Source organism: Colias croceus, chromosome 29 (genome assembly GCF_905220415.1).
Source record: "Colias croceus chromosome 29, ilColCroc2.1".
NCBI classification, from domain to species: domain Eukaryota; kingdom Metazoa; phylum Arthropoda; class Insecta; order Lepidoptera; family Pieridae; genus Colias; species Colias croceus.
Window position 1 is genome coordinate 281,701 of NC_059565.1, and position 26,770 is coordinate 308,470.

General features: G+C 36.2%; 1 protein-coding gene across 1 annotated transcript; it reads left to right on the top strand.

Annotated features, from left to right (window-relative positions):
* LOC123704250 (probable multidrug resistance-associated protein lethal(2)03659) lies at positions 1–26,280 on the top strand. The gene is made up of 30 exons (XM_045652558.1): positions 1–102; positions 274–336; positions 761–837; positions 1,238–1,340; positions 2,286–2,390; positions 2,891–2,993; positions 3,235–3,463; positions 3,960–4,116; positions 8,933–9,226; positions 9,634–9,757; positions 10,594–10,755; positions 11,155–11,284; positions 11,762–11,871; positions 12,842–12,967; positions 13,286–13,387; positions 14,109–14,217; positions 15,135–15,285; positions 15,603–15,688; positions 15,941–16,109; positions 16,908–17,034; positions 17,517–17,667; positions 17,966–18,193; positions 20,706–20,815; positions 21,341–21,452; positions 22,025–22,202; positions 23,187–23,373; positions 24,265–24,437; positions 24,904–25,020; positions 25,728–25,860; positions 26,245–26,280. Exons 1-30 carry the CDS (start codon positions 23–25, stop codon positions 26,278–26,280), a joined length of 4,032 nt encoding a protein of 1,343 aa, XP_045508514.1. The 5' UTR covers positions 1–22.
* Positions 26,281–26,770: the final 490 nt, after the last annotated feature.

Here is a 26,770-nt window from a genome sequence, read left to right on the forward strand (position 1 = left end):
ATTTATATAAATTAAAATAAAAATGGATGCCGGCCGCTTCAACACAGAACGTCAGCAGAATCCGCGGGAGAAAGCTAGTTTGCTGTCTAAAATATGTTTCTGGTAAGTGACATTTACAAATACATTCTCTGTAGTGTACATAATATTGTACACTCTATTAAGTTTTTGAGTTGATTATTTCTTAAATGTTTTTTACAAATTCACTCATCAAATTATAATGTTTGTGGTAAACAAACATAACAATAATTAAAGAATATTACAAATTTATTACAGGTACACTCGACACATATTTCTATTAGGAAGAAAACGCCAATTGACTATAGATGATTTATACAGGTCAGTTTTTAATCCCCGCTTCCTTACTAATATTACGGTAGATAGGTAGAGGAAACGGTAGAGTGAACTGGCATACTAATCTACCAGTTCTTAATACTCTACCAGTTTTAGTAGAGTAATGGCTGGTTTACACGTAATAAGTTGATAAATAGGTAACTAAATTTTAGCTTAATTTTAAGTGACTTATATTTAAGTAGCTGTCCAAACGTATTTAGTTGTAAAGTTAATTAGTTAACTCAGGATGGACGACCAACTAGGCAAAAAAGTCGTGTAAGTAGGATAGTAACTCTACCACTCTACTCTACAGTTTACTCTAACTGTGTACAGCAATAGCAACCATACTAATATTATTACAGCGATGACTAATGATAATACTATAATTTCATTAGTTAAAGCGTGTTTTTTAGTTTTTTTTTAATTACAGATGTTCCCCGCACCATAGAGCTGCGTTGAATGGAGAAAAATTAGGGGCAAAATGGAAAGACGAGTTAGATGAACAGAGTAAGTTAAAAATAATGAAAAAAATATATGACAATATTAGATTTATTTAACAAATAGTGAATGTTAAGGGTGCTTATCCACTAATAACGTACGAGGATATGTAGCGAGGAATGTGTTTGTTCATTTATCTTGATTTAGTTTGAATTTTGAAGCGTTTAGCGTTTGAAGCGATACTATTGGTTATTTACAAACACATTGGTCGCTACTCATCCTCGCACATTATTGGTGGAAAAGCACCCTTAAAGTCTAAAGTTTATGTATATTGCTGTTTTTTATATTGTCTTTAGTTTAAACAGTAAAATATTTAAAGATAAATAATAGCAATCTTATAATTTCGTAGTAGAAAAGTGTACTTTGGAAAAAAATACATTTTTTTGTTAAAATTCATATTTTTTTTCAGTGCGAGGCGGAAATCCTTCTTTACTAAGAGCAATAGCAAGGATTTACGGACCAAAGTTCTTCCTTTTTAATATAACGTTTGCGATAATAGATTCTTGTATAAGGTTAGTATTTTAATGTAATAACTAAGATAGCCTTGGGCCTTAGACAAACGTACGTAACGCCATGGAATAGAAACTGCTAACGCTAATTATTGACATAAGCTCATGACATTTTGGTAATGGTTCGATCACACTACCAACGACGCAGACGACCACGACCAAAGTTCCAATCTTGCCGAAATTTGTTCAAAATCAATATTAAAATCTCCCGTCATTTTGGTACTCAGGAATAAAAAAATTCGAGGTCAATTAATAAAAAGAAATAGGGTTTTTTGCGATTTTCGCCGAGACGGTAAGTTTATCATACAATCACCTGAACCAAAATTGTATATAATCTAATTATCTATAAAAAAGGTTAAATACATTTTTTTCTAGGAGCCACCGTTTCTATGAAAAACCTGTTTGTTTATCCATTGATCTCAAATTTTTTTTTTCCAAACACCAATACGACAGGAAATTCTTAAATTTCATTTTTAATTGTGTTTTGCACAATTTTATTTAATTGCGACTGGATGAAAATTTTGTTCGTGGTCGTCGTTGTCGTTGGTAGGGTGACCGAATCCTTATGCAAAACATCATACGCTTATGTCAATTTCTATCGATAGCGTATTCTATTCCTTGGCGTTTTGCCGTTTGACTAAGGCCCCTTATCAGTTCAATTAATAATTTAATAATAAGGTTGAATTTATGGCCCAGGCTGCGGTTTTTTTTCGTAAAATAAAATTACAGAAAAACACAGTTAAATATATTCGTATTTAACAGGATATAAGGAAAAAAGGGTCATTTTTACAGCTTTTTTTTTATTAAGATTCAACACAAAAATAGCGCACCAAATTTTAAAGAATAGAAAAAATTGGATTTCTAGTTGAAATTCGAATTTATTTACGATATTTTCCGATTGACATACAAAATTTTTTTTATTTATTTTATGATATTATTTTTTTCTAGAATAACAATACCAATGTGTTTAGAAGCTGTTATAAACTATTTCTCCCCCTCCCACTCCGGGATGTCAGATAATGAAGCGTATATGTATGCGGCTGGTATTGTGGGGTAAGATTTTTGTTATTTTTTTGTTTATAAAAGGTATTTTATATTTTTAAAGTCTTTGTTGGTTAAAAATTGTTTTTTTTTGCATATGAATAGGTATTTTAAAGTTAAAAAAAGCGTGTGCAAAAAAGCACACGTGTCTGAAGTGAAACTTCTTTGGCAAGATTCAAAATCGTCGCCTTACTTCATGACGGGACCTTGAAATTTTGCTCTCGACGCGCTTAAAAAGGTTTCACTTCAAAAAAAGCGCCTACATGTTCAAAATGCACGAAGCTATTTATATTTTTTCACATTCAATGAGCATTTTTTCTAGTAAATTCACCGTAAATAGGTTTATCTATTATACCAGTCTTTTATTAATTTTTTTTTGCACTGTTTCTATAAATAAATATTGTTTAAAATGAAATAAATTTAACAATATCAATTAAGTATTCCATTATCCGTTATCCGTCTTTACTTTATAAATGACATAGAATCTAACACAAATAAATATTATTTTTTAGCCTAATGCTTCTGAGTGCTGTTGTGACACACTCCATGCTACTTTTTCAATTTGAAAGTAGCATGCTACTTATGAGATCTTGTTCGTCATTGATATACAGAAAGGTAATTTTTTTTTGTGCATTAAATGATATTTTGCAAAGTTTTCTTGTATTTTTCAAACTGACTTCAAAAAAAGAGGAAGCTCTCAATTCGACCGTATTTTTTGGTATTTTTTATTTGAAAGTCTTCCGGTAGGTTTTATAAATTTAAATTTTGTGTAGTTCAGTCTGTAAAATCATGACTTTTTTTACAATTTTAGTCTCCACTTCACAGATTTTTTTTAATACTAAACCCTTTTTTTCAGCTTCATCACCTAAATCTAACAGCTGGAAAAGCATCAGAGGGTCTTACAGGATATATAGTTAACTTACTTACAATAGACGTTGAAAGATTTGAAATAGCGGCCATATATTTAATAGATTTAATTAGAATACCTATTGAGAGCTCTGTAATAATATATTTAATGTACCGCCATGTTGGATATTCGGCATTACTCGGTGTTGGATTTCTGCTGCTTTTTATACCGTTTCTTAGTAGGTTTTTTGATTATGGTTGTTTGATTGAATTTTGTCTATACTTAATATTATAAAGCTGACGAGTTTTTTGTTTGAACGCGCTAATCTCGGGAACTACTGGTCCGATTTGAAAAATTGTTTCGGTGTTAGATAGCCCATTTATCGAGGTAGGCTGTAGGCTATATATCATCACGCTAAGAACAACAGAGCGGAGCACTGCCGGTAAAACCGCGAAGCACAGCTAGTTGAAATAAAAATATTTATTTTGTACAGTTACACCACACTACTAAAAATAATTAATTCATATTATTAAAGTGAAACTTCTTTAGGCGCGTTGAGAGTAAAATTTCAAGGTCGCATCATGGCAATACCGTCACGTCACCTACATGGAGAAAGGCGACGATTTTGTCTTGGAATCTTGCAAAGAAGTTTCACTTCTGACACGTGTGCTTGAGACACACGCTCTTTTTTACTTCTTTTGATCACAATATTAATTATAAATTATAAATTTTAGGTTATTTGGGTAAATTGGCAAGCAAATTAACAGAAAAGGTGACAATTAGAACTGACAATAGAATTCGACTCATGAACGAAGTTATACAAAGTATTGAAGTTATTAAAATGTACACTTGGGAGAAAGCCTTTGCAAATATCATTGGAACTGCAAGAAGGTAAGAAAAATGCTTAGTTTATAATATCTATACTTCTATTATTATGTGTATCTCAAATCCATAATACTCGGGTACCATCATAAGGAAGGTACCCGGTCCTTTGGAAGGCTTACGTGGGGACACGGATCCAACACGCAGAGGCCCTTTAGAGAACTTTACTGTGTTGTGGGACACCAGCCGCAGCCTGCCCATGACTGCACTATAGAGATACAGTCCTAGGCAGTCCGCGGCCGATGTAGGACTATTTCGAGATATGGAAAAACAAAATAAACTGGGCTATGGAGTGGGATGTTAAATGGGCCGGTATTTGGGGACTATTGGAATCTATGGCACCTGCCTTTCTACTAAAAGAAAGTAAAAATATGTTGGCAGGTGGTGACTCGCCCTCTCACTGTATGGGCCCCCGAAATAAGTCGCTGCAATAGTGCGACAAGGGGGCAACATATTGTGAGCAGCTAAGGGTGGAGAGGCGTCCCTGGACTTTAAACGACGATCACGCGCTCCCTGAGGGTCCAGCATCACGTGCCCACTCGCCACTTACGATTCGCATCCACCCTTCGAGCTAAAAGCTCTCGCGACTCCACTCTGGCCGGCCGGTTAAGGCAAGCCAGAGGTGGGGGTCCTGTCCTCGTCAGGCTTCACTCCGACCGGCCGGTGAAGGCAAGCCGGAGATGAAGACAGGGGCCTCCCCCGGGAGCACTCGGTTCCCGCGGGGTCGCTACTCCCCGACACCCCGCCACAAGGTGTCCTGCGGGTTGACTGATTGCACGGGTGGAATATCTATTATCACGTAGACAATAGATATCCCAACCGTGGGCGATGGGGTCGTCACATCCCTACGCCCTTCTATTATTATTATGTGTATCTCATTCCATAATACTCGGGTACCATCATAAGGAAGGTACCCGGTCCTTTGGAAGGCTTACGTGGGGACACGGATCCAACACGCAGAGGCCCTTTAGAGAACTTTACTGTGTTGTGGGACACCAGCCGCAGCCTGCCCATGACTGCACTATAGAGATACAATCCTAGGCAGTCCGCGGCCGATGTAGGACTATTTCGAGATATGGAAAACAAAATAAACTGGGCTATGGAGAGGGATGTTAAATGGGCCGGTATTTGGGGACTATTGGAAACTATGGCACCTGCCTTTCTACTAAAAGAAAGTAAAAATATGTTGGCAGGTGGTGACTCGCCCTCTCACTGTATGGGCCCCCGAAATAAGCCGCTGCAATAGTGCGACAAGGGGGCAACATATTGTGAGCAGCTAAGGGTGGAGAGGCGTCCCTGGACTTTAAACGACGATCACGCGCTCCCTGAGGGTCCAGCATCACGTGCCCACTCGCCACTTACGCTTCGCATCCACCCTTCGAGCTAAAAGCTCTCGCGACTCCACTCTGGCCGGCCGGTTAAGGCAAGCCAGAGGTGGGGGTCCTGTCCTCGTCAGGCTTCACTCCGACCGGCCGGTGAAGGCAAGCCGGAGATGAAGACAGGGGCCTCCCCCGGGAGCACTCGGTTCCCGCGGGGTCGCTACTCCCCGACACCCCGCCACAAGGTGTCCTGCGGGTTGACTGATTGCACGGGTGGAATATCTATTATCACGTAGACAATAGATATCCCAACCGTGGGCGATGGGGTCGTCACATCCCTACGCCCTTCTATTATTATTATGTGTATCTCATTCCATAATACTCGGGTACCATCATAAGGAAGGTACCCGGTCCTTTGGAAGGCTTACGTGGGGACACGGATCCAACACGCAGAGGCCCTTTAGAGAACTTTACTGTGTTGTGGGACACCAGCCGCAGCCTGCCCATGACTGCACTATAGAGATACAATCCTAGGCAGTCCGCGGCCGATGTAGGACTATTTCGAGATATGGAAAACAAAATAAACTGGGCTATGGAGAGGGATGTTAAATGGGCCGGTATTTGGGGACTATTGGAAACTATGGCAACTGCCTTTCTACTAAAAGAAAGTAAAAATATGTTGGCAGGTGGTGACTCGCCCTCTCACTGTATGGGCCCCCGAAATAAGCCGCTGCAATAGTGCGACAAGGGGGCAACATATTGTGAGCAGCTAAGGGTGGAGAGGCGTCCCTGGACTTTAAACGACGATCACGCGCTCCCTGAGGGTCCAGCATCACGTGCCCACTCGCCACTTACGCTTCGCATCCACCCTTCGAGCTAAAAGCTCTCGCGACTCCACTCTGGCCGGCCGGTTAAGGCAAGCCAGAGGTGGGGGTCCTGTCCTCGTCAGGCTTCACTCCGACCGGCCGGTGAAGGCAAGCCGGAGATGAAGACAGGGGCCTCCCCCGGGAGCACTCGGTTCCCGCGGGGTCGCTACTCCCCGACACCCCGCCACAAGGTGTCCTGCGGGTTGACTGATTGCACGGGTGGAATATCTATTATCACGTAGACAATAGATATCCCAACCGTGGGCGATGGGGTCGTCACATCCCTACGCCCTTCTATTATTATTATGTGTATCTCATTCCATAATACTCGGGTACCATCATAAGGAAGGTACCCGGTCCTTTGGAAGGCTTACGTGGGGACACGGATCCAACACGCAGAGGCCCTTTAGAGAACTTTACTGTGTTGTGGGACACCAGCCGCAGCCTGCCCATGACTGCACTATAGAGATACAATCCTAGGCAGTCCGCGGCCGATGTAGGACTATTTCGAGATATGGAAAACAAAATAAACTGGGCTATGGAGAGGGATGTTAAATGGGCCGGTATTTGGGGACTATTGGAAACTATGGCACCTGCCTTTCTACTAAAAGAAAGTAAAAATATGTTGGCAGGTGGTGACTCGCCCTCTCACTGTATGGGCCCCCGAAATAAGCCGCTGCAATAGTGCGACAAGGGGGCAACATATTGTGAGCAGCTAAGGGTGGAGAGGCGTCCCTGGACTTTAAACGACGATCACGCGCTCCCTGAGGGTCCAGCATCACGTGCCCACTCGCCACTTACGCTTCGCATCCACCCTTCGAGCTAAAAGCTCTCGCGACTCCACTCTGGCCGGCCGGTTAAGGCAAGCCAGAGGTGGGGGTCCTGTCCTCGTCAGGCTTCACTCCGACCGGCCGGTGAAGGCAAGCCGGAGATGAAGACAGGGGCCTCCCCCGGGAGCACTCGGTTCCCGCGGGGTCGCTACTCCCCGACACCCCGCCACAAGGTGTCCTGCGGGTTGACTGATTGCACGGGTGGAATATCTATTATCACGTAGACAATAGATATCCCAACCGTGGGCGATGGGGTCGTCACATCCCTACGCCCTTCTATTATTATTATGTGTATCTCATTCCATAATACTCGGGTACCATCATAAGGAAGGTACCCGGTCCTTTGGAAGGCTTACGTGGGGACACGGATCCAACACGCAGAGGCCCTTTAGAGAACTTTACTGTGTTGTGGGACACCAGCCGCAGCCTGCCCATGACTGCACTATAGAGATACAATCCTAGGCAGTCCGCGGCCGATGTAGGACTATTTTGAGATATGGAAAACAAAATAAACTGGGCTATGGAGAGGGATGTTAAATGGGCCGGTATTTGGGGACTATTGGAAACTATGGCACCTGCCTTTCTACTAAAAGAAAGTAAAAATATGTTGGCAGGTGGTGACTCGCCCTCTCACTGTATGGGCCCCCGAAATAAGCCGCTGCAATAGTGCGACAAGGGGGCAACATATTGTGAGCAGCTAAGGGTGGAGAGGCGTCCCTGGACTTTAAACGACGATCACGCGCTCCCTGAGGGTCCAGCATCACGTGCCCACTCGCCACTTACGCTTCGCATCCACCCTTCGAGCTAAAAGCTCTCGCGACTCCACTCTGGCCGGCCGGTTAAGGCAAGCCAGAGGTGGGGGTCCTGTCCTCGTCAGGCTTCACTCCGACCGGCCGGTGAAGGCAAGCCGGAGATGAAGATAGGGGCCTCCCCCGGGAGCACTCGGTTCCCGCGGGGTCGCTACTCCCCGACACCCCGCCACAAGGTGTCCTGCGGGTGACTGATTGCACGGGTGGAATATCTATTATCACGTAAACAATAGATATCCCAACCGTGGGCGATGGGGTCGTCACATCCCTACGCCCCTATTATTATTATTATTATTTGTTTGAATGCGCCTATCTCAGGAAAAAAATGTATTTAAGTACTAAAAATTAAATATTTTAAATAAGGCTAGAAATTAAAGATTTTAACGGATTTTAAACGCGATTTATTCATCGCATTATTATCCCGACGTTTCGCACACTGCAGTCATGACGTCGTTGCTTTGCAGCGAGCGTATATTTTTAAAAATTTTAAATTTCAAATTCACCAAAGGGAAGGAAGAATTTTTAAGTACCTATGTAATTTTAAATTTCAAAAATTATTCCTCCATGATATTTCATCCGAATCGGTTTAGTCTTTTATGACTAAGGAATTATGCGCGCAAATAGATCTCTAAATACTTACTTTCCACGCATTCATTAGCAAAAAATGGTTTTTTGACAATTCAAAAAAAAAACAATTAAATTTATAAAATGCATCTTTTTCTACAGCTTTAGCAAATCTATCTTATAAATTTTATTGCTAACTAGATTTCCGCCTACGGGTTCGCCCGCGTTTTTAAAGGAAAACCCGCATTGTTCCCATTCCCGTGGGATTTCCGGGATAAAACCCATTATGTGTTAATCCAAGTTACCCTCTATATACACATATAGAGGGCTAAATTTCATTGTAATCGGTTCAGAAGTTTATGTGTGAAAACCATACATACATACAAACCTTTCCTCTTTATAATATTATTAGTATAGATAATATTCCTTAATTCCAGAAAAGAACTAAACATGATTAAGAAAATAACATGGATATACGCCATGATGTTTTCCTGTGCCAAACTAAACACGCAAATAGCGCTCCTCATAACCATCCTGTCATACATAGCATTCGGTAACTCGATAACGGCTGCGCAGATTTTCGTGATAATCTCCTATTATGAGAGTCTAAGGATGTACACGGTTGAGGCTTTTCCGTTGTCTATAACTATGACTTTGGAAGCTTATGTCAGTGTTAAGAGGATTCAGGAATTTTTAATGTTACCTGAAGTGAAGTCTAAGCGAGGGAATGGGTAAGTTGAGATTTTAATTAAATTTTATAGTAGTGTACTAGTAGTAGTAGTAGTAAATAAACAAATCTTTAGGACAATTTTCACACACGGCACGATCTGATCCCATACTAAGCTTTCGCTTTTTATGGAAACCAGATGGCTGATAAACATACACATATAATTTTAAATAAATTGTTATATAGATAATTAACACCCAGACACAGAGCAATCATGTTCATTTTCATGTTCATTGTTCATCACACAAATATTTGCCCCGGGTGGGAATCGAACCCACGACCTCTGGCTTGGAAGGCAGGGCTACTACCAACTAAGCCAACCGGCCAGTCCATACTAGGTATACATTCCAGGTGTGAAAATTATTCTCGTCCTTGTCCACATTTTTGTAGTATAAATAATTATTTTAACAGATACACTAAAACTATTTCAAATAAAATGGAAGACCTAGTACAGTTCAAGAATTTCACAACACACTGGATAAAACCAGAAATATCTGGTAGTAAGAAAGCAGCGTTGTCTCAAATCAATTTGACGGTAAGTCAATCGGTAATATGTATTATAATGAGAACCTAATTTAATCAAAAATATTTCGTTGTAAGTGTGTTTGTTTTAACAAACATACAACCTTTCCTATGCTTTGAAAAGCATCGAGTTAATAAATTTTTAATGTTAAAAATGGTAAAAATTAGTTTAAAATAAAAAATAGTCTAGTTGTTTAAATTTTAAAACATATAAGCGAACAGAGTTTTAATTGCACTAATTGTAAGCATCATAATAGTACAAAGTACGTATAATAAACATCTAGGTCGTCCAAATATGTTCGAGGGAGCATTCGTCGCAAATTATATGAACTTGATGGTAGTAACGTTCAAAGTCTATTGTATCGCTCATTAGAAAACTCTGCTTAATACACTCGTGGGCAGAGTTTTGGTTCAGACAATTTTTGAGCGCGATTGTGAGTCTAGTTGTTTATTGTACTTTTATAAAAAAACTAGCTTCCTCCCACGACTTTGTACGTGCATCCCCGTTTTTCCCCGTTCCCGCAAGAATTTCGGGAAATCCTTTCTTAGGGGACGCCTACGTCCTAACATCTACCTGCATGCCAAATTTCATACGTCCAGTGGTTTGGGCTGTGCGTTGTTAGATCACTATATCACTATACGCTTTGTGTTTGTCTGATAGAAATCGCTCAATAGCGATAAAATCGCCTTCTGTACCTCTTATTCTGCATTCTATGTTTTTCTTGTTGTTTATAATAAAGATTTGGTACTACTATTATATTTCGTCAACTTTATATTTGTACTAGTACTTTAATTGTTCAATTCAAGTTTGTGAACAATAAATTATTTTAATTATTATTTTAATTTCAGATAAAATCTCAAACTCTGACTACTATTATAGGCACAGTCGGATCAGGAAAGACAACATTACTACTAGCCATGTTAGAAGAACTACCACCAAGTGATGGTAGTTTGGAAATTAATTGTAGTATGTCCTATGCTTCACAGGAATCTTGGCTTTTTGACGCATCTGTGAGTATCCATCCATTTTAGTTTGATATTTTTTGAAGTGAAAACTTCTTTAGCGGTGTTGGGTATAAAATCTTAAACTCGCGTCAGGACACGTGGCCTGATCGAAAAAGCGTAAGACGGATGTTTTTTTTTAGCCCTTATATTCCATGCGTAAGACGGATACCATTCCAAAATATCAAACATGCTGAACGTTAATAATCAAGTTTTCACTTCTACCGGCACTCCCGGAGTGCAACCCGTCTTTTTTTATCTTTTTTTTTGAAAAATAAGGTCATACAGAAGTTTCACTTCTTACGTGTGTACACTAGTACACGCACACATTTTTTATAAAACACTAAGTTGCCCATCTTTTGTCTTGCTTACTCCTTAAGTATATTTTATTTACAACACTATTTCAAGGTACGTCAAAACATAATATTCGGGCAAGAGTTCGACAAGGAGAGATACTATAAAGTGATCAAGTGTTGTCAATTGGAAGCTGACCTAAGTGGTTTCTTGCATGGAGACCAATCTCTTGTGGGAGAAAAAGGTAATAAAATTAATGAATGAATATTTTTGTGGTGTAAGTAATAGTGATAGTGATAGTGGTAGTGATGTAGTGAGTAGTGGTATTTAGTATTGACACTTATACTGACTGCTACTATTATAATAAATTAAAATACTCTGAGGATGGTTGGATATTTGTTACCATTTCACGAAAGAACTTCTCTATTTATCTTCGGATGAAACCTTAAAGTATACCTTTTGCCCGCTGCTTAAAGAACAACCCGCATAGTTCCCGTTCCTGTGGGATTTCCGGGATAAAAAGTTAAAAGTAGCCTAAAAAGTATTCCGGGTCTTCAGCTACCTACATACCAATTTCATTGTAATCGGTTCAGTAGTATTTACGTGAGAGAGTAACAAACATACATTCATCCATCTTCACAAACTTTTGCATTTATATAATATTAGTAGGATATAGAAATACATGAGTTTGGTAGTTATTTTATGAGTATTTTTATTTTAGGAGTAACATTATCTGGAGGTCAGCGAGCTAGGATATCTTTAGCTCGATGTGTTTATCAAAAGGTTGATTTATATCTATTAGATGATCCGTTGGCAGCTGTGGATGCTAAGGTATTGTATAGTGATACAGGTATAGGTATTTGTATAAAAGTTATTAGTGATAAAGGTAAAGGTACAGGTATTTGTATAAAAAGTTTAACATGTTTATTAGAGACTAGCGGCTCGCCCCGGCTTCGCCCGTGGTACATATTTCGCAATAAAAGGTAGCCTATGTTCTTTCTCAGGGTCTAAAGATTGTCTGTGCCAAATTTCATCAAAATCGGTTGAGAGGTTTATGCGTGAAAATCATACATACATACATACATAATTACAAACTTTTCCTCTTTATAATATTAGTATAGATATAGGTGGTTAAGTTGTGTAAAAGTGGTTGGAGTAAAATTTTATAGATACATATTTACGTATAATAGTGATATAGCCTTAGTTGCGTATTTTTCATTAGGTCGTAGCATATTTAATATTATGTAGGTATATTATCATTCTATCTGATTATTATGTATTGTTATTGTATTATTATGTATTGTATTGTTATTGTTGAAAAATCTGAAATTTATTTATGTGTATGTATATCTTGTGTTTTTTATTTACATGTTCTAATTATAATATATATTTGCGAACGTGTACATTGTATAAGTATTGTGGAGTTAAATAAATGTTTCTTTCTTTCTTTCTTTCTTATAAACGATGAAATAAAATTGAATTTGGTACTTTGGAAATGAATTCTTTGGCTCAAGTAATAGACTAGCAACTAAAATATAAGCAGATTTCATTTGCAATAGCGATATATTATCATAAATTAATAATTTTACTTAGATTTGCAGAAAAAATTAGTTTGAGTTCGAATTTGAATTTTCGTCAGGTCTATTTTTCGTTTTGACATTATTATATTTAATTTTATTCAGATTTTCATAATTGAGATTAAACTGATTACTGAGGTTGACTTTGTCTTCGAGATCGTTAAATTTTAGTAGATGGAGTTAAAAGTATAAGTTTTTTTATGAAATTAAGTTAATATTTACAGGTATCCCAAGCAATATACAAGCAATGCATCCAGGAGTTTCTCGCAAACAGCACAGTGGTACTCGTCACACATCACTTACATTACGCGAAGCATGCTGATAATGTGTGTGTGATGAAGGAGGGAAAGGTGAGGAAAAGGGGTTAAAATCGTGATTATTTTTGAAGTGAAACTTCTTTAGGTGCGCTGAGAGTAAAATTTAAAGGTGGCGTCACGGCTATACCGTCACGTCATGGAGTAAAGCGGTGATTTTGTTATCTTTGAATGTTGCCAAAGAAGTTTCACTTCTGTCACGTGTTCTCGGTCTTTTATTATATGAATTAAGAGTTCATTATTATTAGTTTTTATTGGGTAGTTTTAGTGTATAAAATAACAAAGTGTCTTTTCATTAGTGTGCTTTTACAGTTTAACTAATTATTTAATACAAAAACATGTAACTTTTTATAGATTGTAGCTCAAGGCACATACCAAGAACTACGGAACCAAGTGTCTGAGTTTGAAGAATTTGAATCGGGAGATCATACAGAAAATGCCACTCAAGATGTTATGGTAAGTATTATATTAAATTAAATGAAGAATTATTTAAAATAAAGTAACTTTATTTAAAAAAGTATAAGCCAAAAGTGTAATAATATATCTAAGCACACAATAATATGGAGTAATACAAAGAAACTCCTTTACAACAAATGAAAATGTTACTAAGTAACATTGTTTTATTATTATTTAATTAATTAATTAAAATGTTAGTGTAAGAATTTTGTTAAATTGAATATTGTAAGTACCTGAATGAAAGTGATAATATTGAGTAAAATCTCAAAGTTAAAGTAAAGTCCAAAATTAAAGTGAAAGTCCAATTTTGTAACACATTTATCTATACATATAATAAATCTGTAGAAGGGTCAATTCTGTACATTGAAAATATTGAAAAAATAAATAGCAGGGGGTGTTACTGGATCGATACCAAGCCCAAATATGTGATTAAAAAAATTTTGTCTGTCTGTCTGTCTGTCTGTCTGTCTGTATGTTCAGGCATCACGTGAAAACTAACGGTTCGATTTCGATGAAACTTGGTATAACTTGGTATAGATATATATACCTTATTATCCTGGGCATAAAATAGGATACTTTTTATCCCGGAAAAATACGTAGAAAAAAAAATCTTAATTTTCCGCGCGGACGGAGTCGCGGGCGGAAGCTAGTATATTATATATTATTTTATAACTCTTATATAATTCGTATGCATAAAACGAAATAAAAATTACATTTTTAGCTTAAACACAACACACCGAACGTTATTCAAGAGAAATTAAAGAGACAGAAATCATTATCTGAATCAATTCATAATGTAGATGAAAATATATCGGGACCTGAACATCAAGGTATGTACCTAGTGTTTGTTTTATTCCTTTGATGGTTTTAAAATCGCAAGTTAAAATTAGGAAAAAATAACAAGCTGACATTTTATTTCAAAGTCAAGATATTTGAAAGTTTCATAGATAAACTAGCTTCGCTCCGCGGTTTCACCCGCGTGGCTCCGCTCCTCTTTGTCTTAGCGTGATAATATTATATAGCCTTACTCGATGAATGGGCTATCTAACACCGAAAGAATTTTCAAAAGAATTTTCAAATCGGACCAGTAGTTCCGGAGATTAGCGCGTTCAAACAAACAAACTCTTTATAATATTAGTATAGATTATTATTTTAAACTATCTGTTGTATTAATTTGATGAAAATATGTTATGGAATTGTTAAATAAGTTATTTTAACGGATCAAAAGTGCGCTTTCGATCCGTTAAAATCATCGATTGCATCGATCGAAAGTGAAGGTTTAATTTCTAAAAAGAGTAGGTAAACTTGGAAAATATTTACATTGCATTTTTGAAAAAGTTCTTAAGGCAACATACCTAATTATGTTTTTAGAAATAATATAATTATAGGCCAATTTTGTATGTATAAACAAGTGATAACTGCGTTAAAAACAACCGACTTCAAACTTGCACTTGCAACATTTACAAATACAGACAAAAATGATCATAAAATAAAAACTACTGGGCCTATCTGAATAAAATTTTTATGGGACCAATTCGACACCATTCCGCATCGAACAAAAAAAAGAATCACGTAAATCGGTTCAGAAACCTCGGAGTAATCGGTGTACATACATAAAAAAAAAGATACATACCGGCCGAATTGATGACCTCCTCCTTTTTTTTTGAAGTCGGTTAAAAACTGTAAGTAAATTCATGTAAATTAAAAAACGCAAAAAAAATTAAAAAATTTCTTTATTTTTTATTAGATGAAGACCAATCAGAAGGCGCGGTATCAAGTAGTGTGTATATATCTTACATCCGATGTGGGGGCGGCAAAATTGCTATACTATTATTGATGTTACTCTTCATGACTGGACAAGCGTTTTATTCGTCAACTAATTTGTGGCTTACTGAGTGGTTAGTGAGTTTATTTATCTACATATAAATTTAAAAAAGTTAAAAATACTTTTTTTCCTTAGTAGGTACATAGTAAATACATATTTTGTACTAGCTGCTCCACGCGGTTTCACCCCTGTTGCCCGTAGCGTGATGAAATGTAGCCTATAACCTTCCTCGATAAATGGGCTATCGCTATGGAAGAATTTTTCAAATCGGACCAGTAGTTCCCGAGATTTGTGCGTTCAAACAAACAAACAAACTCTTCAGCTTTATAATATTAGAGATAAAGATTTAAAGATAAAAAATGTCCGGTTTTGTATGTTTATTTATTTCAGGGTAAATGTTGAAGAAACCAATAGTGCTACAAATGTAATAAATTCTACTTCTATCGCTAATAAAACATCGATAAATAATAATACAGGTATTTATTTGATCTGTATAATATTGGCTTGAAATCAATATCATAAATTGCTTATAAATAGGTTCTAGTTACAATGGTTTAATGAAATATGTATGCATTTTTTTTAGTTTTTAATTTCTATAGCACTCAACTGATCAATGCCTAAACAAATTTCGATACAGTTTATCATTTAAATTTAAATTTTAAAATCAATATAATAATGGCTCATCCTTTGATGATAAATTTTTTATGTGTATGACATTTTTTTTTCAGTTGCATATGAAGAGTTACAAACGAACAGACTGCACTTAGTCAGAGAGGAATACGTCTATATATACGTATCTCTAATTGTTGTGTGTCTGTTTGTCACATGGACGAAATTATTGTATTTCTATAAAACTTGCCTTCGAGCGTCTGTTAAGTTGCATGAAAATATGTTTGAGTAAGTTATAATTATTAGAAGAGAGAAGAATTACTCCATTCATTGTTCAAAATTCAAATACATAAAAAGTTTTAGTGCTTATTATTTGTGAATTTAAAACAGATATAAGTGAAGTCCCGTGTCCCCGTAGTGAGGTAAGGGGCAGATGCATTATGCATACATCTGTTTCACTGATCGATTTTCTTTAGGGACAAGTAGGTGATCAGCCTGCTGTGTCCTACCAGACCGAAACATATTTTTTTTTCTTCGTCTCCACCGGGAATCGAACCCAGGACCCCTCGGTTCTATACGCTCACGCATCAACCACTGTACCAAGGAGGCGGTCAACAGATATATTATCATTAAAATAAAGAATAAAATCTAAGGACCATATAAATTCAATCTATTACATATAATAAATCTGTAGAAGGGTCAATTCCGTACATTGAAAATATTGAAAAAATAAATAGCAGGGGGTGTTACTGGATCGATACCAAACCCAAATATGTGATTTAAAAAATTTTGGTCTGTCTGTATGTGAAGACATCACGTGAAAACTAACGGTTCGATTTCGATGAAACTGGGTCTAATTATACCTTATTATCCTGGACATAAAATAGAATACTTTTTATCCCGGAAAAGTTCTTAGAAAAAAGGTGTTATTATCTATATAATATGTATTTATTAAATATTATATTTATCATCGCCTAGTACCCACAACACAAGCATTAATTGAGCTTACTGTGGGACTAGGTCGATGTGTAATAATGTCCTATAATATTTATTTATTTATTATTAAACCCAGCTTTAAACCCTCAGGGGTGTGTCAAACGCACCAATGTGGTTTTTTAATCACAATCCTTCTGGAAGGATCTTGAATAGATTCTCAAATGATATGAACCAAGTGGATACCATGTTACCTTGGACTTTGTCGGAATGTTTATCTGTGAGTCAAATTTTAAGTAATTTTTATATTTTATGTATATTTTAATATTATAAAGTTGAAGAGTTTGTTTGTTTGTTTGAACGCGCTAATCACGGGAACTACTGGTCCGATTTGAAAAATTCTTTCGGTGTTAGATAGCTCATTTATCGAGGAAGGCTATAGCTATCATCACGCTAAGACCAACAAGACCGGAGCAATGCGGGTGAAACCGCGGGGAATAACTAGTAAAATATATTGTTATTTCTGTAAATGTATAGTTTTTGTTTTCCCGGTAGTTACTATTTCACACATATTTTTTTGATAGATAAATTACATGAACAAAAAAGTACAAACAGTTGAAATGAAAAATTATGTATTGCACACTAAATAACATAACAAGAGTGACCTTGAAAAACTCTCTCACCTAAAGAAGTTTCACTTCAAAAATGGTATCATTATTTTGGTGGTGGTATTTTTAAATGGTTTCTATCTAAAATTTCCAGTTCTTCCTGGAAGTGGTAGCGGTACTAATAATAGTGTGTTTGGTGAACTGGTGGCTAGTGTTGCCCACATTAGTGGTGGGTTCAGTGCTGTGGGTTCTGAGGGCATTGTTCCTCACCACGAGTAGAGAGGTGAAGAGGGTTCAGGCTATTTGTGAGTATTTGTGATGGATATTTTAAAATAATAAAAGTTTAAAATATGTGGTTTTGAATAAATTATTGACCAACTTTTCGGAAAACTGATTTAATCAAAATGATTATATTCTTGCTCTTTGGAAAATGAAGTTAGGGGGGGGGGGTTACCATGATTTTTTTAATTTATTTTATCAGCTTACATGGTACGTTGTGCATTTGAATTCAAGCTCCTTAGAGTGATGAGTGAAAATCTTCTTATTTTTTTTCCGACGAATACTTGTTTTGCCAAAATTCAATTTTAAAACTTTCCCTTCCAGCTGTAAGCCTAACCCTAAACCACGCGACCTCCACGGTATCCGGGTTAACAACAATCCGATCCACAACAACAGCACCAACTCTGGTACGTGAGTTCGATTCCCTGCAAGATCTGAGGACATCAGCGCAGACTATAGAACTCACTACAGATAGAGCGTTCGGTTTTTGGATGGATATCGTTTGTTGTTTATATTTGGGATGTATTACGTTTAGTTTCTTTGTTTTTGGAGGTTAGTACAAACTCGAATATGTATTTAAATTCTTTATTTCTTATAGAAGCGCTTTTATCTAACATCTAACATATATTATAAAGGCGAAAGTTTGTATGGATGTATGGATGTTTGTTACTCTTTCACGTAAAAACTACTGAATGGATTTGAATGAAATTTAGCACACATATAGAGCAGTGCCGGATTAAGCCAGCGCGGGGCCTGTAGCAAATTCTGTCAAGAGGCCCTTCGTTTGCTATAGTTTCTCAAGTTAAAGGGTATTACCGCACGCCCTGCAGTATAAACCGCTGAACCGATTTTGATTTATGAGGTGACATTGCAATCATCTATTCAGATATACACTATTCTATTCATTAATAAATAAAAGACAATATTCTATTATGGTAGTGGTGTTAGTGACGTTCTACATAAATTAGCTGTTAGGGTTTAATTTTAATTTTAATATAACTATTTGTATATGATAATTTTTTATAATATTGTAAAAATTCTTTTGTTACATAAACGAATTTTTAATTAAATAAATTACCTACATAAAAAAAATGTTTCAAAATTACAATGATTACCTATATTATTTTTTATTTTCAAAATATATGAATGCGGATAGCGGTAGTTTTTAGTCTAGAACACGGGACATTTTATTTTTAGAAAGAAGGAAGAAACCATATTTTATTCCAATACACACAAACACACAACAATAGCATTGTAAATTATGAATAATAGGTAATAGAAAACATAAATTTATGTATGGTTGCTTGCGCTAAAAAAGGAAGCCACTCAGGATACCTGAGGCATAATACCTACCTTAACACTGATTTTCAGTGACACCTTACGACATCCACATTGTCAGCTGCTTTACTGGATAATAAATAAATATAATTCCTGAATAATAATAATTTTGTCATATCCATCACGGAGTTCAAATGAATTAAATCGCGGGCGAAAACGACTCTTACGTTTTTAAGCTATATAAAAGTAACAAAAAAAAAGTATTATGCTTATTAAAATTATCTTATAATGATCATGAACCTTTATTTCACTATACAAATAATCACATTCACGATCGAAAAATCCAACAACACTACCTCGAAGATCTTTTAACCATTTTACCATTTTACCCATAAAAATGGCAAATTCATTTTCAAAATACTGGCAACATACGTTGAAGTTTTGTATTCCTTCGTTATTCGTTTAAGTAAAATTATTATTTGTATACAAAATTAAATAAGCCAAATAATCTACAGAGAACCTGTAAAACGATGTTTTATCTTTTTGTTTGTTTTCGGGAACAAATTTTACAGCGTTTTAATATCACAAGACAGCATATTTTTACTAAAATAGCAAACCCCTTTTGACGTATTTTCTTTGTCGAGGTTCGTATTCGTTTTTGATTTCGTATTTTCTTTGACAAGGGCGATGGATGATTATCATGCTCCATCTGCCTTTTATTTTGTAATCTAAGGTTTGATAGTCGATAGAATCCTTTTTTACTTGATCGGGTTGTTACGATTATCTCGTTCGATGACAATATCCCCTGTTAGTTTTGCCGTGCTACCAACTTGCGTGTAGCGCAGTGCAAGCAGTACAACACAACTTTTGGTGTAGCCAGCGCTCAATTGTAGAAACGTGGTAAAATTTTAAATTATTGTTGTAGATTTTGATACCAGCGTTTCTCGTGGTAGGTACGTGTATTTTTTTTACGGTACGTGTATTATAAATTGATATTTTTTTACGGTCAGACAGGTATTAGACCGCGGGGCCCTCCGAGTCGCGGGGCCCGTAGCATTTGCTACTCTTGCTACGTGGCTAATCCGGCACTGATATAGAGGGTAACTTGGATTAACACATAGGATAGGTTTCATCCCGGAAATCCTACGGGAACGGGAACTATGCGGGTTTTTCTTTGAAAGCGCGGGCGAAGCCGCGGGCGGAAAGCTAGTTATCTTTATAATTCGTAAATCAGATCATTCGTTCATTGTCATTCACTTGCTGACTGACTCACTCATTCACATGCCCAAGTTTGACTTTACATATATAGATTATGAAATTCAGCGTATGAGATTGTTTTTGACGAAGTCAACCGAAATAATTAATTTATATCCTACTTATAATATATAAATATGTGTGAGGATGGATGGATGGATGGATGTTAGTCTTTCACGTAAAAACTACTGAACCGATTACAATGAAATTTGATATGTAGCTAACTGAAGACATAGGCTACTTTTTATCCTGGAAATTCCACAGGAAGGGGAACTATTAGGTTTTTGGTAAACGTGTTTACGTGTTCTTTGAAAACGAAATTTAGTTTGTAATAAAAATCTCTATTAAGCTATTGCATAGCTTCTATCGCGGGCCTTGAGCGCGGGGACGGAATCGAGAAATTCCGTAACGAAAAACCTCACGCTCCCCACTCCGACGGGCAGAGGTGTGGCTTGAAGGCATAGCATGCAATAGCTTTACCGCGGCAGAACCCGAGTGACACACGGCGTTTTTATTAGTATTTATCTTACAGATACAATGGGTGGTAACGTAGGTCTTGCTATCACACAAGCACTAAGTTTGGTCGGCATGTGTCAGATTGGTATGCGACAAACTGCTGAAGTGGAGAATCATATGACTTCTGTAAGTATTTAAAGTGATAATAATTAATTAATTGGTTGTTTGTATGTTTCGATGAAGCTAGGAAACTGCTCGACTGGTTCATTTTTTCATTAGAAAGCTCCTCCTAACTGACGTAAATTATTTTATACATCATTTCAAATTTTGTGCAAAGTAAAAAATAAATGTTTAAATCAAGAAAAATACCGTTGCAAAAGTCACAATTTCTTCAGTCATTTTCATGAGTTTATTCACACAAATATTTAAAAGAATTGACTAATTTGGATGCAGATTTCACTTATTGTGTTATCTATCATTATTTTTATGCCCAAAATTAATTGAAGTGAAATTTATTTTCCGTTACGCGCCATTTTTTTCTTATCCCTACCACGCGTGATTCGAGGTATTTCTGTAAAGTTGCATATAATAAATTATTTTTTGAAAAACAAGGTCATAAAGAAGTTCCACTTCTTACGTGTGTACACTAGTACACGCACACATTTTTTATTAACTTATGATGATGATGATCATGAAAACATTTTTTTCTAGGTCGAAAGGCTTCAAGAATATGCAGGTTTACCACCCGAAGAGCCTATGGAGCCAGATACAAAGGCTTTAAGGCAATATCCAAGTTTTGATTTTAAAACGTGGCCTGAAAAAGGTAATGATTACTAGTACTTTTTAATACTTATAGTTTAAGATATATAAATTTGGTAAGGGATTTAAAAATTGAAAAGATAAAAGAAAATGTTATAGAAGTATAGATCAATTATGAACATACAAATAAATAGGTCTGTTATGTATGTCGGGTTGTATGATAAAAGAAAGCAATTAATCTCAAGTATGTACTATTCACGTTACAATTGTAAATAGTAATTAACAGAAAAGGATTGTATAGAATGCCGTGTAAAAGAAAAATCAAAGATGTCTTCCCGAATAACAGTGTTGCCAGATGACGCTGTGTGTACCACAGATTATCAATGTCCAATTTATGGTGCCAACAAGGTCAGAAAAAGATAGGACAAGATAACGAATATAGAATATAATATATAAGATATAAATATAAAAGATAGAAAAAGCTAGATTGATGAAAATTAAGAAATAAATACATATATTTAAACTTTATTTGTTATACTTAGAACAATGTTTTTAATAAGTACCACTAATAAAAACTAGATAATTAATTAATTTGACTTAATAATAATCATTATTTAATTAACAACTTATTTTCAGGTGAAATATCATTCAAAGATGTATATCTATACTACGATAAACCACCAAACAAAGACAAACAAACAGACACAACTCCAGCATTACGTGGAGTTTCGTTTACAATAGACGCGGGGGAAAAAGTCGCGGTTGTTGGTAGAACTGGGGCGGGAAAGAGTTCCTTGATTTCAGCTTTATTTGGGTAAGTTTAATTATTTGGGTAAGTATTGAAAAAATAATGTAATTATTACCTTTTATTTGGTTCATAACTTTAAAAAAAAATGTGTGCGTATACACACCTTATTTTTCAAAAAATAATTTACTATATGAAACTTTACAGAAATACGTTGAATCACGCGTGGTAGGGATAAGAAAAAGAGCAACGGAAAAATGTCGCGCTTAACGAAAAAATGTTACACTAAATTTTTTTCCAACCCCGATAAAGAAGTTTCACTTCAATTAAAACAGTTAAAATTAATTAAAAGTGTAATATTTACATTAGTACACAACAAGCACAATATTTTAAATAGTGAATAGTGAAGTTAACAGTTATTAGATTCCAAAAAGAATGTTGATTATTCCCTAGATTGCAATGGACAAATTAATATTATTTCTATTGATTTCATTGAAACGTTCGATAATGTTAGACATGAAATATTACTGAAAATGTTGCCTAGATATTTAGTTTTCAAATCAATTCTTTTTAAGAGAAATATTTATGTTGTTGTAATTGTTTTTCGATTCATTACGCACAATATAACTCCCGGTGTCTCTCAGGGCTCTCATTTCGGCCCAATACTATTAAATATATTCGTAAATGAAATATTTTATTTTGCTCACAAATATTTATTTAATTTGGTTGAACAACAGTGTTGAAATTTAACTTTTAATCAATAAGGTTCGCACGAAATACGAGTAAGTTTTTATTGACTGACCGGTTGGCTTGGTTGGTAGTGGTCCTGACTTCCAAGCCACTGGTCGTGGGTTCGATTCCCACCCGGGGCAAATAATTTGTGATGAACATAGATGTTGGCTCTGTGTGTTAATTATCTATATAAGTATTTATTTAAAATTATATTTGTATGTTTATCAGCCATCTGGTTTCCATAACACAAGCCAAAGCTTAGTACGGGATCAGATCGTGCCGTGTGTGAAAATTGTCCTGAAATATTTATTTATTGGCTAGGTTACACCGCACAACGGGTACAATCACGTTAGACGGTGTGTGCGTTACTACAGCCGGGTTGCGCTTACGTCGCTCCCGCTTGTGTGCGTTACCGCAGCGAGCCGCGCTGTTTGCGGCCAGTTTGCGGGATAATATGGACCCCGCGGGACAGAGGGTTGATGCTGATATTAACACTGCGTTGAGTGAGGTGAGTTAGCGAGTGAGTGAGTGGGTGAGTGAGTGGGTGAGTGAGGTGAGTGAGTGATTGGTATGTTCTAACGATAGCGCTTAGGACGTGGTTTGATAATCACAATGACCATAATATTATGGAGTAATTCGTGTCGTGGCACCACATAGTGGAATTCATATCGTAGCTGACATGATATTCGACAACGCCATGACATGTTTTTTCTGTGATTGTCATAACACGACGTGAGTTTTCTGATTTATAACAGGAATTTAACAACGTGGTTATTACGATGATCTCATTGCATTGTGATATATTTTTAGCTCAATAAGATATTATAGTCACCATAAAATTGTAATCACCGAAAGAGTCCCACTCTCACGGACACTCTTGTCCCACTATCGGTATACAAAGCGCGAAGGAACTTGTAGTTTTACATACACTGATCATGTAAAAAATACTTAAACCAAAAAATTACTTCAGAATTTTTTTGCTTAATTTTTCCTTAAAATCCATGTTTTCTTCTCTAACTTCGCGCAGCCGGCATATACCGCTTCGCTAATGTGAGCATTTTATCAATGAACACATAATCTTAAAAGATAGCTCACGTGCGGATGGCAAAGTTGGGCGGGTTGCTTGTTAGGGGTGTACACATAGAGTTTTAAGAATCTATTTGAAAAAAAAATGCGTCTGGAATTTTATAAGTATTTTTTACGAACTTAGCGTATGCAAAACTGTAACCTCCTTTGAGCTTAGTATACCAACAGTGGGACACCCTGTATATTATATCACACGTAATTTTACGACAGTTTGCAATCTCTCGAGTTGCATTACAAGCTGTTTACAATTTTACGATAACACATACAAACGCTTCTCCAAATAAAATTTTCATACTTATCCAATTTCTCTTAGGTGGAACTTGACACCCTTATTTCTAACCTCCCTGGTGGTTTAAACTCCCGGTTAGGGGATGGGGGTGGAAACTTATCTAGCGGTCAGAGACAGTTACTATGTCTAGCTAGGGCTGTGCTTGCGAAGCGAAATGTGCTTGTGTTGGACGAAGCTACAGCTAATGTTGATACGGAGTAAGTTCTTTTATATAGGTGTTTTTTTAGGAAAACATTTTTATCTATACTTGTATTATAAAGCTGACGAGTTTGTTTGTTTTAACGGGCTAATCTCAAGAAATACTGGTCCGATTTGAAAAATTCTTTCGGTGTTAGATAGCCCATTTATCGAGGAAGGCTATAGGCTATATATCACCTCGCTATGACCAACAGAAGCGGAGCCATGCGGGTGAAACCGCGGAGCGCAGCTAGTTTTATATAAAATAGGAAAGAGAGTTTTTAATTGTGTTAAGTGATATTTAAACAAATAATTTGCACTTAACACACTTATTAGCTTAACTTGTATGTTTGTTTGTTTTTTGTATTCGATTCGATTTTGATTTTAAACGGATATTTAGTTCAAACTTTGTACACTTATCATGGATCAGTGACAATATAATAATTTCATAGGTCAATAAATGTGAGGATAAAATTTTTTTCGCAGGACAGACAGACAGATACAAAAAACAATAAGGAATAAATTTGCGAACTCAACAGTGCTAACGATAGCGCATAGACTGAACACTGTCATGGATTATGATAGAGTTTTGGTAATGGACAAGTAAGTGTTATTTTTTATTTATATAGTGTAAGTTTATCTCGCGTAAATAAGTGTTTCCTTTAATCCTAAAGTTCCTTATTACATAAGTTATCTGTAATTGAAAGTCCCATCAAAATCGGTCCAGTAGTTGCGGAGATGATTAGCCTTATACAGGATGTCCCACTGTTGGTATACTAAACTCAAAGGACTTAGTTTTGCATACGCTAAGTTCGTAAAAAATACTTATAAAATTCCAGACGCATTTTTTTTTCAAATAGATGAATTCTTAAAACTCTATGTGTACACCCATAACAAGCAACCCGCCCAACTTTGCTACCAGCACGTGAGCTATCGTTTAAGATTATGTTTTCATTGACAAAATGCTCACATTAGACAAGCGGTATATGCCGGCTGCGCGAAGTTAGAGACGAAAACATGAATTTTCAGGAAAAATTTAGCAAAAAATTTTTGACGTAATTTTGTTGTGTATTTTTCGTGATCAGTGTATGCAAAACTACATGTCGCTTCGCGCTTAGTTTACCAATAGTGGGACCTGTATACGGTACAATAGACTTTGAACATTACTGCCACGAAATAAGGTGTTAATTTCAATGAATGTTTTATACAACTCTGACATTTTTAACAACCTTTTAATGGACGATTGTTTATAATACGTAAATTATTTTAAATATAAATATATATTAATTTAAATATAAATTGTATTCCAGAGGTCGTATAGTAGAATCCGGACATCCATACGAACTTTTGGACACATCCAAACATCCAAATGGATTGTTTAAGAATATGGTAGAACAGACGGGACCAGAATCTAGCGGAGTGTTGCATAGAATGGTGGAAGAGGTAATTTTGTTTGTTTGTTTGTGTGTAACGTGGTAACGTGTAGATCTGTATATTATGACTCACTCAACAATCACGAAATAATTACACTTGTGTTTTATTATATTCCTGTGTGAATATCAGAATAAAAATTAACCTAAGTTACTCCTTATAATATCAGCTGAAAGTCCCATCAAAATCGGTCCATCCATTACAGAGATTAGTCGGAACAAACAGACAGACAGACAAAAATTGTAAAGATATACACAATTTACTAATAACTAATAAGTTTAATACAACAACATTTTTGTTACTCATACAATTATGAAAAGATCCAAATAACGAAATTAACATAAATCTTATTTTTGTGTCGGTCTAAAACCACTTATTCAATACATTTCATTTCAGAGCTACCAAAAATTGCAAACTAAGAAGAATGTTTAGATGAACTACGAAGTCAAATCTAAGAAAGAAAAACAGTTCTATAAATAAATAAGATTAAGAGACCTGAACAAGTGATAACTGCGTTAAAAACAACCGACTTCAAACTTGCACTTGCAAAAATGCCCATAAAATAAAAACTACTGGGCCTATCCGAATAAAATTTTTATGGGACCAATTCGACACCATCCCGCATCGAACAAAAAAAGAAACACGTAAATCGGTTCAGAAACCTCGGAGAAATCGGTGTACATACATAAAAAAAAAACATACCGGCCGAATTGATAACCTCCTCCTGTTTTTGAACTGGGGGGACTGGGGCGGTTGCGCTATTGCATGCTATGCCTTTAAGCCACACCTCCGCCCCAAGGAGTGGGGAGCGTGAGGTTTTTTCGTTACGGAATTTCTCGATTCGGTCCTCGCGCTAGAAGCTATGTAATAACTTAAATAAATGTCATAGCGTTAATTTTCAATACGAATTTAGTGTAAATTA

What these genes read in the sequence shown, in the direction of transcription:
- LOC123704250 (XM_045652558.1), top strand. Translation starts at nt 23, where the DNA reads ATGGATGCCGGCCGCTTCAACACAGAACGTCAGCAGAATCCGCGGGAG. An exon ending in TGGCAGCTGTGGATGCTAAG is followed by an intron (nt 11,872 to 12,841) that starts GTATTGTATAGT and finishes TAATATTTACAG; the next exon opens with GTATCCCAAGCAATATACAA. An exon ending in TGCATAGAATGGTGGAAGAG is followed by an intron (nt 25,861 to 26,244) that starts GTAATTTTGTTT and finishes ATTTCATTTCAG; the next exon opens with AGCTACCAAAAATTGCAAAC.